Source organism: Lissotriton vulgaris, chromosome 2_1, assembly GCF_964263255.1.
Source record: "Lissotriton vulgaris chromosome 2_1, aLisVul1.2, whole genome shotgun sequence".
Lineage (NCBI taxonomy): Eukaryota > Metazoa > Chordata > Amphibia > Caudata > Salamandridae > Lissotriton > Lissotriton vulgaris.
The window spans coordinates 271898861-271913638 of record NC_141687.1 but is presented as its reverse complement, the minus strand read 5'-3'; the positions used below and the strand labels follow the sequence as shown (position 1 = coordinate 271913638).

The 14778-nt window shown below is 44.4% G+C and overlaps 1 protein-coding gene across 1 annotated transcript in view; it reads right to left on the bottom strand.

The window, feature by feature from the left end:
• PPM1D (protein phosphatase, Mg2+/Mn2+ dependent 1D) overlaps positions 1-14778 on the bottom strand; it is a 181475-nt gene that overhangs the window by 144945 nt on the left and 21752 nt on the right. Inside the window, exons 2-3 of the mRNA XM_086954921.1 lie at positions 14148-14376; positions 4136-4260 (exon numbers count right to left, since the gene is read on the bottom strand). Of these exons, the coding sequence (XP_086811047.1) occupies positions 4136-4260; positions 14148-14376 (354 nt within the window). The remainder of the gene's footprint in view (positions 1-4135; positions 4261-14147; positions 14377-14778) is intronic.

Below are 14778 nucleotides of genomic sequence, written 5' to 3'. Positions count from 1 at the left end.
TTGAAATTAAAAACAATTGCTGGACTGGTTCTAATATACATGGAAACAATGGCAATAAAGGGCTGATGTGATGTATTGTCTTGAAGATCACCAAAGTAGATGTCTGAATATGTATGCTCAGTTGGAGGCTCCTCTAACCAAAAAAATCGTTTAAAGTATAGATGTTGTCTATCAGGGACACTTCAGGTTAAAATTCAGATAATTTTGGAGAATAAGCTTTAATCAAAGAGCATGTGGATAGGGAGTAAAGTTTTCTTCTGGAGGTTCTGTGCAAAGACTATCTTCCACTATGATGCATGCAGCGCCTTGGAGGAAATCTGGATGTTCTTGGAGTTTTAGATCTTTTAGGTGTTTTAAACTTTCTTGGAGATCTAGATTTACTAGGTCACCTTCTTCATGGAGTTTCTTCACTTGCAGATATAAGTTGGACATGAGTAGTCACTGGTGTGGGTGCCGCTGGATAAAACTGCAAAGAATCCGATTATCTTCATGAGGAGTAGGGGATAAACGAACTACTGGTGTGACCTCCTTTGTGGGTAAATAGGTCAGGACCTAGAATATTCATAGTTTGAAGAATGGGGTATTAGTCTTTGTAGGCGACAGCACCAGTCTGTGGTGTGTCTTGGATGCCAAAATTAGGGCACTTCATTAAGAGTGAAGGTATTCCGTCAGGCAAAAAAATGACAAATTCCTGTCAGAAAATATTTGAAAATCTCTCTAGTCCTAAGGGACGTCAAATGAACTTATTTAAGTTCGCTTTCCAAAACAACTAGAAAAAAATAAAGCCAAAAAGGGAGCGCTCAGTGCTCGAGGATCCGGATGACTGGGGGTGGATACATTAAGTGACCCAAGAGTCACCCCTGGTACACCCTCCCCACCAACATCAGATTAGATAAGAATGAGTCCTCTTTTAGAAAATTGCTGAAAACTTATCTTTTCGCTCTCTAGCAGCCTTTCTCTCCGTCCTCCTATAACTCTCTCTTCACAGCGCGGGGACACGCCGGGAGGCGTCACCAGGCGTTTTACAAACCCCTTTAATAATAATAATAATGAGAGGTGTGGTGAGGTAACAACGGGTGGGTGCCTGACTACATTGCTGGGGGGATGGGAGAGGTGCGTGTCGTTCAGCTGATGTGCTAGGATAGGTAGGTTAGATTGAGGATTGGAAGTGGGAGTGGGGGGGGGGGGGGGGGGTTGTGTAGCTTGAGAAGTTAGGAAAGGAGGTGCGCCGGTTAGAGATGTGTTCGAAGAAGGTGGGGAACAAATTGTCGAGCAGGTCCAGGGTCTTATCAGTGGATTGGAATAGGATGGTACCGTTGTTATAGATCGTGATGGTGGCTCTACCTGGGAAAGTTTGGGATGGTGTGGTAGTAAGTTAGGCCATGAGCGGATTTTCTGGTGGTGGAGATAGAGAGAATGGAGAGGAGGGCTTTCCTCCACTGTGCTCTGCGTAGAGTGTAGAGAATGAAATCAGTGCTCATGGCACCATTGATCAGTGAAAAATAGGTGTCCACAAACGGGGTTTCAGGGTGGGCCTTCAGGAAGTTGTGTTTGAAGCGTTTGGCATTTTTTGGGGATAACTCGGGTGGGTAGTTAATTTTGTATGTGTGCTTGCCCATGCGTTCCATGATGGAGGAGGGGTAGGTAGGTAGGTAGAAGAGAGGGGGTGTGCGTAGTTGAGTGTGTGAGGTTACAGTGGTGTAGGCCTGACAAGAAAAGAGAATGAAGATAGTCTTAGGTGTGGGCAGTTGTTGAGGATGACTAGTCTAAGATGGCCGCCAAAGTAACAAACAGGGACCAGAGTCGTTTGTAGTAGTCCTTTGTCTATTGTTGATGTGTTTTAGAGAGTTTAGTTTCCCTTTCTAATCCAGGGCGGGTCAAGTTAGTCCATCATCTATGTTGCTTGGCGGGGAGGAGAGAGTACAGCTTCTGAGTTGTATGGAGGTGAGGAGAGAGACTTATCTCTGTTTTGGTGACCCCTGAACGCATTGGTATGCAGCCTCATGGTCATCTGGTGGGCAGTGGAGGCGATTTATGGCTCCTGTTTATGGCCCCCGCCATTTTAGGTAATGGAAAGTGCAGGGACTGCTGTGTCCGCAAAAGTAATTTTGCATGCAGGTACCACTATGGGAAACCGTCAAGATTGTTCAAAGTAAGATTTTGCGTGCAGATACCTTCAGGAACAGCGTGCTCATCATGATCACCAGGCTGCACTGATGTTGTACAGTTCCGGCGCTTCAGGCAGTGTTGTGTTGACGCTGTCCGCTCACCCAGGCTGTGCACACCGGGGACGCTCTGATTGCCCAGCTCGCCTGTGTGTAAGCGGGCAGTTGGGGGCAGACACTATTCTCACGGGAAGGGGCATCCGGCTGAACGCAGGATGTGAGCGAATGTTCTTTGTTCCCGCTGGAGTCTCCACGGAGGTGGGGTCGCTCTCGCTCGCCTGTGCTAGGTCAGACCGAGCTGCCTCATGTGCTTGGCTCCCGATCGCAGATCCACGATACCGCTAGGGGTTGGGTGGGGGGGCACCGTGTTCACCCTGGCCGCAGGCGCCCACTTCTTATGGTGTCGCCGTGGTGCACAGGACTCAGCCCCGGAGCGACCAGACAAGCATACCGCTCACTGGGCAGGACAGGGAGAGCACTCCCAGCGTGAGCGGGACATCGGGGTGGTCCCGGCAGTGACCACAGGCAGGAACAACTCCGCAGTGGGGCTCCCGTCGTCCGTCCGGGGCCAGCAGTGCTCCGGGTCCACTTCCGCGAACTCCGGCGGTAGCGGCGGTGATTTTAGGCGTGTCAGAGACCTCCGGTGGAGTCGCAGGCAACCACAACGCGCAGCAGCTGTCCACGGCGGCTCCAGGCAACAAGCATCCGTGCCGTGCTCCGCAAATGGCCAGGGAGAGCCCCGGGTCCGAAGAAGAGGGTGGGGGTGACTCGGTCTTCTCCTGCGAAGCTCAGCCTCCAGGCAGCGGGTTTCGTCCTCCGCACCGGCAGGTAAGGAAGATGTGGTTCCAATCCAGTTACTTGTTCAGGTCCAGTTACTTGCTCAATCCCGTTACTTGCGTGTTGCTGTGCTCGAGGCGGGGCAGATGCTGCTGGGTGCTAACAGGGATAAAATCCAGAGAATGGGATCCCCAGCACTTGGAGCTCTTCCCAAGAGCTCCTACCCGGCGGCCATCTTTCCTCAGATGGATGAAGGCTCAAAAGGCACAGTGCCAGTTCGATGCTTTAGCAGCACATTATGTGTGTCAGAAATAACCTGCATTTATTTTAGTGTTTACACTCAACAAAAAAAAGACGTTTGTGACAGATATTTCCAATCACTTTATCATATCTGTATTTACACATTTAGAAAATATTTCTAAAACAAAACAAATTAAATGTGCTCATTTTCACTTTGTTATTACAAGACCCTCTCTCTATCTATACACACACACACACACATATATATATATATATATATATATATATATATATATATATATACACATACATATATACACACATACATACACATACATATACACACATATACACAAACACACACACACACTTGTGCGAAGTTCTCCGGGAACCAGGACAATATAGTGCTTATGAATATTGGTGAAGATCCTCTGGAAGAGAAAAGGGAATTCCAATTGCAGTAGCAGCTACCAAAATAGTAAACATGTAACTTAACAGATACATGGATATATTGTCCAACTGATGAAACCACAATTTACGCTTATTTTATGTTCCACCAGCATCAGTACTACAAATCTTGCAAAACAGGTGCAACAAAATTCTCATGAAAGACTAACAAAAATGCAGTTTATTTCTCCAACATGGGCATCAACAGAAGTGTAACACTTTCAAGTAATGCGGCCATCAAGGAGAAGACAAAGAAGTTCTAAACTGTAAGTGCAGAGTTTCTGGTCCTTTACACAAGTAAGATATTCTTTGAATTCACAATTGGCTTAATTCGAGATAAACTACGATTACAAAGGAAACTTTCTATTTAATTTCTAAAGCTCAGAGAACCTGCTGCAGAAAATAAAGAGCAGCACAACATCTTGAAAACAAAGGTTGATCAAATCCAAAAGCAGCGAACAAAGAATCAACTGAGAAACGCAAACATTTGAACCAAAATATCTTACCAAGCGCTCGTGCTACTGCCAGGAATGGAATCTGGTCAATCACGGTGCTCCTTCGAACTGGGCCATTATGCGTAAGACGAGGCCTCTTCCAGACCACTCTGTTTACACCAGATTTATTGATCACACTACAAGAAAACACATAAGATCCTAATGTAAACAAGTGATAAATGGTGCTCCATTATGCGTCAAGTGATTTAACAACCAGATAACATTGCAATGTAGGGTATGTTACGTTGTGTGAGGACCTAATAAAGCTACCTTGTCAAAGAAAGTTTGGGGTAGGTGCACAGATGTGAATTGTGTATATGTGCACCATCTGGATTCGAGGGCACTTCCTGATGTAGGTGCACACAGAAAATTCGATTTGATAATGCCGCTCCAGCTTAGAGAGCTCTCGACAGGGTAGCAGATATCTTTAACCATCTAGAGGTAGGAAGAGCTTGTGAGGGGGGGCGGGGGGGGGGGGGGGGGAGGTGGGCGTTCAAATGTATCTGATGCACTCTAATACCCTATCGTGCACCACCAATTTTTCTGCTCAGAACAATTCGTAATGAGCTAGCAGCCTGCTCCTTTACTCTTAAATTATGACTAGCTTAAGCTTCCATGTGTTTGTTGTGTATGGAATTCATTGTTAGAGTTAATTCCTGCAAGGAGGGAGATGGACAAATGGGGTTAAGTAACGAGGTCAAGACAGCACAGAAAGGCTGCATTTCGGATAACAGCATGCACTGCATGGACTATATTAAACTTCTAATATGTAAAGTTTAATGTTGGGTCAATTTACTGTTTCTTTTTTCCATTATTAGATGGGGAAAAATACAACTTCAGCACCTCCTCAATTTCATCTGCCTGGGCTATTGAAAGGCTCGGATCTTTTCCATGAGTAATGGAAGCAGGCTTCGAAAGGGAGGAAGTAATGGAAGCAGGCTTCGAAAGGGAGGGAATAGAGATCTGCGTTTTGTTTAGTCACAGTTTTGACTCATTAAGTAGCTTAAAGGTTTAAAATGCCTGCTGCAAAGCACACTGTCTAACAAGCAGATCACGTGTATTTTATGTAAATAAGGTACTACTGCTTTTGGAACAGACATATTTTTGTTACTTGCAGCTCTTACATTGCAATCTTTCTAATACAGCCTAATGCCTTTCAGTATGGATGATGGGGGACTCTTACACCTTGTAACCTTTTTTGTCATATGTAACGTCATATAAATTTGAGTCACACATGTGTATGATTTATTGTCTGTTTAATATGTGGGTATGATGCAAAACTGACATCCTGCATTAGAAAGATTAACGCTGTAAAAGAATTAAGCTTAAACAAAATGTGCAAGTACTTTTAAAATTGTTGTGCAGTTAGTCATACAGATCCCCCATCATTTCGTGTACTGAGGTAAAAAGCCAATTACTACATATGACGGTACACAACAGCATGTCAGAAACCGGCGACCTGACCTACTGGAACACAGTGGGGCACACATGCCTATTTACTTTAACATTATTTGTATACCGACCCTCCAGCATTTTGCAATTCACAAAAAAAAATAGCAAAATCAGCTGACTAGTGCGGTGGCTGTGAAAATCGTGAAATGCTGGAGGGTCTGTATAGTGTATAAAACAAAAACACAAGAGGTTTTTATACAACACACGTATTTGACGGAGGCCCATTGAAATAAAATACTTACCTAGGAGCACGCAATTTGGTCAAAGGGGAAAGCCTAGATTTTTGATTTCAAAGTGCACAATTAAGCCACTAGATGGGTTTCTCACTCGTTTTACATGAGAGGACACTGCTTTGTCTGTAATGTAATTCGTGGCCATAAGGTTACAGCCTGGGTGACATGCAATAGCCACAAGAAAGTTTGGCTCATTTCTGGCTTGAGAGTCCAGGAGGATCGCGAGCCGAGTCAAAGCCAGGTAGAAGCTCGAGTTTTCAGTGACTGTCACACTTCTAATAGGCAGAGTATTGTTTACTTCAAGGGTGGTGAAAATAGGGTCCAGGAAAATTAGATAATAGGTCAATTCTGGCTTGATTCCCCCGATTTTTACCACACTTTCACCCAAAGATTTCAAGTATTTTCAGCAGCCAACATAAACAAATAAGCAATCTCCTAATATTGTTTGGGCTTGTAGCTGCTCTTACCACCTCCCTAGATTATACGTGGGAACCTTCGAGAATTTAGCGAGGGCATTAGTCTGCAGAGAGTAGAGAAGGCAGAGCTCTCTTTACAAGCAATTGACAAGACCAGCTAGTTTAACTTTTTATTTTTACATCAGTAGTTCTGTGAAGTCAGCCGAAAGTCTTCCTTTCAAGGGTCCCAGGTAAGTCCCAGTGTAGCCCACCCCTGTTGCGAGAAAAGGCCAGCGACTGGTCTGAACGAACATTTTTAATAGTTGCCTAGGCCAACACAATGTATGTCTTTAATAGTACAGGGTCTAGGTATGGGTGAAAAACTTTTTTCCTCATCAGAGCTCGAGGCGGCACGCAAATTTGGAAGGTTTGGAAGGTCTGGAGTGACTCTGTATCTGAAGCGCACACTTTGCCTCTCGCGCTCAGCCGTAGTAAGACTGCAGGCACGGCCGAGCTTTTATGCCCCTCCTCAGAAAGGGAGCAGAGGATCAAAGGGGGCCTAGGAATTTAAAGGCCACATTAATGCCAAAGTGATATGCCTTAAAACTTAACAAGACTGCTAATTGATGAGCAGTTGTGGCACACGCTAAGCCAGAGACTTGTTGCCGTTGACTGCTTGTCGCAGTGAGGCAGGAAGAAGCAGCTCTTGTACGGCTATATAGAGGCTCGCAGTGACATTTTTGCGCATAGCCAATAGGGGCTCCATTTTTTTATACCTGCAGGGAGAAAAATTTTTTGCGGCTAAAATAGTAAATATTGCAGCCATCGCGCTAGTCAGCTGATTTCGCAATTTGTTTGTGAAACACGAAATGCTGGCGGGTATGATCATAGAGACGAACGAGAAAGTAAGTAATAACCATATTCGGTTACATCGAACCATAAAAGTACATTTTGAAATATAGTAAAGGAAAATCATAGTAATACACAATAAAAAGGCAGCACCATACAAGTTGTTGTATACAGAATGTGCAGCTTTCAATGAGGGTTAAATACACTAGGCTTGGCCTGTTTGAAACAACTAGAGATTTCCATAAATTAATTAAACATTTAGAAATTAAAATCTCACTAAAATAACCCAACGTCACATAAGTTATCAGAAAATCATATTAAAGTGAATTGCACTTAATCCTAGAATGAAAAGAACGTCAGCACATATAGCTAAAAAAACGCCTTATTTTAAAAAACATACTTTGGTAGAAAGCTCCAAAGATTTACATAAATAATAAAAATTGTGTACAGAACATGCAACTACCATAGAAGTTATATTTAGAGTGTCAAGCACCACTATTAAGAACAAATATTGCATTAAAGTGACGCATGCTTTTTAACCTGAAATAAAAAGTGCATCAGATCAGGTCAAGAAAATTCATGTTCAAGAGCTAACTTTAATAAGAGCTCAGTGGATTTCCATAGCCAGGAGAGACATTTAAAAAGCTCAGATACTACAATGTAGTCTAATAATAGGACAAAGAAAATTAATTCAAACTATAACCATATAATAGCGTGGGATATGCTTTCTCCCACGGGGAAAATTAATCAGAGGACATATGTCGGAAACCCTCATAGTTGAGGCAGACAATAGGAATTGCAGCATATCGGTCTACAGGTATCTATAAAGTAAACAATCAATTTAGCTTAATACTTAAAACTTCAAATTAATGTCACCGTCGTCCGCAACAGTAGGTTTGGGGAAAGTATAGACAATCTAGTTAAGACTTTTAACCCTTATGTGCCATGCCCAATATAAACAAGCACTGGCGTTGCCAATAGGTCTCGCAGTAGGAAAGTTTGAGCTATTGGTTTTCTAAATGACATTTTATTTTTTTGTTTTGTGATTTACAATGCCCATACTTTTAACTTTTTGCATTAGGAAAGTTTGAGCGATTGGTATTGTAAATTACACTTTTTTAATTTCTGTGTTGGTTTTGAAAATAGCAAAATTAATAGCTTTGTCAGTTACAAGGTCAATAGTTTTAACTTTTGCAAATGTGACACCTATAGCATTTGTAATGCAATGTGTGTTGTATTTACGTGACTTAGATGTATTGATATTACAAATAACAATGGCTTTTAATTTTGTAAATAATTAATACTTAAATAAAAGTTATTGTAATTTATAATGGCAATAGCTTAAACGTTTGTAAATACATTTTGTGAAGATTATGTTCAGTGTATTTTATTGTGACGAAAATCCAAGAACATTGCATTTGCACCTACACACACATGTGTTGTAGCACTGAGTGGGGTGAGGGCGGGTGAGGGTGAGTGGGTGTGCGAGTGTGTGAGTGTGTGAGGGTGAGAGGCTGAGTGATGGTGAGAGGGTTGTGAGGGGGGGGTGAGGATGAGGGGGTGAGTGAGGCTGTGAGGGTGAGGGGGTAAAGTTTGGAAAACAGGATCTGGGTTGGAGGGGAGATTGTACCAATCAATTGCAGTGCCGTGTAATCTACGCTCTCTGTCATAATTTTCTTTGTCACTTACAGTATCCCCTTTCCCTCGTTGTTAACAGTATGAGTGCATCAGCATTGTTGCAATGCCTTGTGCACTCCTCTTTTCTCGCACTTTGTGCTTTAACCTTGCAAAATATTTGTATCCAATGCATAAAATTACATATGTGCTGAGAGCATATGCGCAGTGATTGAACTGGATGGCTGTCAAAAAAAGAAAAAAATCCAGGACCCATCACTGTATACACAATGAATTTGTACACCGTGCACCTCTGTGTGTACTTAATTTAACTTTTTTTATTTATTAAATAACTGCTGTTTCTTGTACCAGCCTCAGAATTATAATCACTAGGTAGAGGGCCAGGCGATGGCTTGCAAGCAACCAAGACATTAGATAACGAAAACATTAAAGGTGCAGAGCTGGTTCACTTTCTAATTATCCCTGAATTTGCTGTTTAAAAAGGAATTAATTTTATGTATTTTACTTACTAGATGCTTCTTCAGCATAACTCAGTGTATAGACATTAGTTGCTTGGCCATGAGTTGCCATGTTCAAGAGATCTCTGTGGTGCATTGCTGGCGGCCTGAAACTGAAGCAAGTTCAACATGGCTTGGAATACATTTGTGCTTCTTGAATGATCAGGACGAGAGGAGCAATGCCGAGGAAACAGTACAGAAGATTCCTGTTGCTAGCGTTAAGCCAGCTGTAGTTTGATTGATGATCGAAATGTAATTGATGAATTGCATTGATACATATAAGCACTTTAGAAGTAATTGACATGGTTTTGATACACAGCAGTATTTCTGTTTTCTAGACACATTGATTGTTTTGGAAAGTTGCTGAGAATTCCCTGTTGAAAATAATGCATAGTTCTAGTCCACTTTTATTTTTTTAAATATTTTATGTAAAGATAATAAATCAAAAATAAAACTGTGTAAAAGGCAAAGCTGGATTGTAGTCACACAATGTAACCTCATGAGACTAAAGCATTGCAGCAATTTAGTTCACTTCTTTAAAGGCATGCTCAGCATATGGTCAAATGCATAATCCTCATCATGCGAAGGGCGGTCCAATCGCATGTGCTTGTTATCGACTTACCGCATGACTGGTTTCGCAGCCGTAGCTGGGAAGTATTTTAAACAGGAAAAATATTATTTGTGGCGGGACAACAGTTCAAAGCTCCCACTGTTTGTATCCTTTTAACAAGTCCGGTCCTTGCTCGGGATAATCTTTCATTAGAAATGTGTAATTTGTTATGTCTCTGCACACGCGGAAGACATGAGTTGTGGAAGAAATGGCCCAGCCCTCGGGAATTCTAGCCCTTTAGTGAAGCGGTTGGCGTAAAGTTTGCAATTCGCATGCAGGATTCTTGTAGCCGTGTCCTGATGTCTGCCGTGTGAAATCTTTGCAAATGGACGGAATGAGGTAAATAAACAAAGAACAAGAGCGGCAGGGAAACTGAAAGTACGGCCGGCCAACGGCCAGCCATGAATAATTAGGAGAGGAGAAGCCGCAGACCGCACGCTGGGAGAAGCCCTTTGATGTGGTGGCGGCCGCGAAAAAATGAAATTAGGAGGGAGGGAGGGAGGCTGATGCGCGTGCTTGCTTGGTCACGTGATTCACGCGAACTCGAAGAAAAACGCACCAAAAAACCCGTGGTTTCACGAGTATTTTGAGCACTTGAATTCTCGCTCCGCTCAATGCGCATGCGCATTGATAGGTCGCGAGACCTAAAAAAATCTTGAAGTCGAGTAGAGAATCGGTTTATGTGTCTTGTGGCAAAGAATAAGCAATGCCTCCAAGCATTGACCAACGCCCTGGTGGCAAGAGATTAGAATAAACCACTTGGTGCATGGTAAAATGTACCGCCTGTGCCTCATTCCTGGTGGTCTAGTGGGGAGCATCTTTGCTCTGCTGCTGGGCTGCCTTCTGTCCTTTTGCTTTCTGCCTCTTTGCAATGTTTTCAGTTTTTTTTCTTTTCACCATTGCTCCTGCTATTTTATCACTTTTTACTTTTTCTCCTCTTTGCGTAGTGTCCCTGCCCAAACCCCGTGGCCCCGACCCCTACCTAGCACTGCATTTCCTGCTGCCTGTTCCCAGATTTCTAGCCCTCCCCCTATCACTACTGAATGGCAGCCGCTGTGCAGCTCCACCGCCGGCGTGCAAAGGCAGGACTGCGCCCGCAAACGCCTGGACCAAACCCAGTGCCGCAGACCCTGGTTCTAGGACCTGCCACTGATACGACACTCTCCTCGCCCTTGACACCGGCTGCTGCACCGCCGAATTACACCCAAGGACCTTTCCTCTGCCAAAACTGCTGCTGTACTCTCACCCACCTCCGCACTCCAGCTCCACCGGCTGACCCACAGCACACCTGACTGCCTCAGCTACATGCTCCTCAACCTTCACAGACACGTAACAGAAATCTGGGACCTCCTAGACTTAGTCTCCTCCGACATCTGCTTCCTCGCGAAACCTGGATGAATGCTAGTTCAGGCTTGGACTTTGCCATTCTTGACGGACATAAGTTCACCCGCAACGACAGACCCAGGGGAGGATTTGCCGACATCCACAAGAACTCCCCCCTCCTGGTTTACCAGTCAGAGGACCCTGCGACAATTATGGAACATCTACACTTCCAGGTCCAGACAAACCCCAACATCACCCTCCGTGGGACCCTAGTTTATAGTCCTCCTGGTCCACTCCCGCCCTTCACTGACTCAATCCCACCCCTCTCGCATCCACTTATTACATCATACTCTATGACCTTAACTTCCACCTCAACAACTCCAACGACCAGAACACAGCATCCCTTCTGGAGAACCTCGCCAACATCGGACTCAAGCAGCTAGTCAACTCTCTGACCAAAGCAGCAGGAAACACGCTTGACCCAGACATCTCCACAAGCAAAAACATCACCTACAGCCACACCTCCGAACTCCTCTGGACCGTCCACCACTGCATCCACTTTGCCATCACCAAACCCAACTCACACCAACAACCCGCCGCAACAGGAGCAAGGTCATCAAAAAACATCTCACCACCTCCCTCAGCACGACCATACCGCGGACATCCACAGACGCCAATACCTCAGCACGCAACACCTACCGATTGATCTCCAACTGCTCCGACGCGCTGGCACCCCTCAAGATAGCACCCGGCAAGCAACAATCCAAGAAAGCCAGCTGATTCACCCCAGCCCTCCATGAGCCCTGACACACCTGTAGACACCTCAAGAAGAGATGGAGAAACAACAAAACCCATGGAAACCCACGCAGCCTTCAAAGCTGCTGCCTCCACCCAACACACCCTTCTCAACACCGCAAAGAAAACGGCGCGTCAAGTCAAAATCAATACCAACGCACACAACATAGAACTCTTCACAATCGTCAAGGAATTTGCCAAACCCCACAGCGAGGCCACAGAATTCCCACCCTCCCAAGACCTCTGTAACAAACTTGGCACCTACTTTCACCACCAGATCAAGCAGATCTACAACAGTTTCGACAACCAACACCCGCCCGGACCGGAGAAAGATCCTTCTCCTACCTCGCCGCCAAATCTTAGAACGCCATGCCTCTTCACCGCAGACTCTCCCAATTGCTGGCTCTCCGAATGAACCACAGCGCCAAGTCGGACCTGCAACTTGCCAAGCGCCTTAAGACCCTCACAGATGAGAAGCAGCGCTTAACAAGCACTGACTGATTGAGGATAGTAATTTACATCTGAGACCTATGAGGTTGTGCCGGGGAGTCAGTTGTGGCACCGACTGTCACGCCAAAAAGATGGTTGGTGTCTGCATGCCTCAGGTGCTGCAGTCACTGAGCTGAAAGGTACCAGGGATAGATACCCAAAAGTGAATTGTTACAGGGTGGAAAATCTAACTTTGTGCTCAATAAGGTTGTCTGTACGTGGGCGTTAGGGAATATTGAGAGAGTGACCATGGGGGATTGGAAGACGACGGCGATGACGAGGGGTCGGAAATGCCGGCATTCCCAGTGAACAGCCTCAGGAACTGGCCCATTAGAAGCCCAACTTAGACTGGGACATGCTAGCAGAGAAGGCAGAATATGAAAGTAGGGGTGTCCGGCTAAATTGACTAAAATCTGGGTGAAATTGAATGACCACGGTGGGGGGCTGTGTGCTCCACCTGGACTTACCAGAGTTGATGTTTATGGTGAGATATTAGCAGTTACTGCAACTCCTTTGTAACTGGATTGTGGGTTAGGCGGGAAAGACTGGGACCGTGGCACATTGGGGAGAGCACTCTTGATCATTTGTCCCTGGATGTTGCACACTATGATGTTCAATTGTGCGATTTTTCTTTATAATCTTAATAAAAAAAACATAATGGGGTCTGTTTTGTAACAGAAAACTTGTGGTATGCTGGATTAGAGAATACAAGTGGACCCAGCGAGGGCATCAGGAAAACTAGCCCAGAGAGAGGATATGGGGCCAGGGTCATTACTGATGGCAGCACGTTGTAATATCTTTTGAGGGGATGATGACCAGCTGCGGCCGAGAAAGATTCTTCAAGAGGATTGTAGAGTTGCAGAAACTTACTGCTGGAAAACTGATGCAGTTTCTTAATTTCTTGCATTTTTGGTGTTGCTCCCACAATGCAACGATTTTGAGGAAGGGAATGAGCAGCAACAAGATTGGCACTGTGCCAGAGGTCGCCAGGGGTGTGGTGTGGGCCATGAACAGCTTGGCCTCCCCTTCTTTAACCAACTTAGACTGCATGTTGAGACAGGAGGGACAACTCATGTCAAGGTCTAGACACCACAGATATCGTGGGGGCCTGAAATGTACATTTGCCCATCATAATGCCTATAGGGTTTGAACCCTGAACAATAAAGGAGAGACATCCCTAAGTCCTGCACCAAATTCTCCACTAAAAAAGTTCTAAGGAAATCTTTGAGAAGTGTGAGAACTCCAGATCCATGTTGTGTGGGAGGAAAAAGAAGTAGCTGACAGATTGCCGGGTGGACAGTTTTGGCTCTAGTGACATGATGGTGGCATTGTTGGTGCACAGAACCGCACCCCGTACCGGAGACGAAGACCTACGGAAGAGTTTCCAGGTGTGCAGTCTGGCACCCGTATTTCGAAAGGCCATGAATATGCAGGCAGAAGTATTTATCAGAAATAAAAACCCACCTGGGACACTGCAAGGCTTGCTCACACTGCCTGCTGCCCATATAATCTTTCTCAATGTTAGATCTTAAATTCGAGGGAATGGTTATGGAGGCGATTGTTGGTTCTTCTGGAAAAAAAACAGTTCCTCTGTGAAAGGAGTATGATGCATGGACACCATGCTGCCTATCTGCCAATCCTTTAAAACAATATTTTCGCTTTAATATAATCATTCTACCTTGTTCACATATTACTTCAAGATCATCATTAACAAACAACACAAATTAAGTCAAAAGGGACTGCTACCTGCCACCAAGGCCTTCAATCCTCTCCTTCTCCTTTGGAAGTTCAGGCTTGTGGTCTTGAGTGACTTCCACCGCTCTGATAAAATCAGCTTTTGGATTGTCCTTAACACCAAGAACCACGCCAGAATCTCCTACATGTGCCACATATATTTTATTGCCACGGATGATTACCACACTGGCAGTCGTACCCGAAGTGCTAGGGAGTCCAGTCATGGTTTTTGACCATTCGGCTGAAAAGAACAAAAGAAAAGGACATAAGGTACCCATCAAGAAGAGTGTTTAGTACTATGAAACAGTGTAAAATTTAGTAAAATGGTCTCGATCTAAGCTTCATATGTGTTCATATAACATATCCAACCCCAAAAATTCTGATAGCAAGCATGATTTTATAATAGTCAGATAGATTAAAGTACCTCAAGCGATAAATATCTGATTAATTTCAAACAGATTTAAAAGGAATCAACAGCTTAAAAGGTTGCTGAAAGTTTCTTTTGAACGGCAACTGCCATGCAGAGTAGCAAGGTAGCCAAAGAAATACAGACTTATATGTTACATGGGTAGGGGGTGAGGGGTTTATCATTCATCATTTCACCCACTAACTCGTTCTTGCAGTCAAACACAGTTAACACATG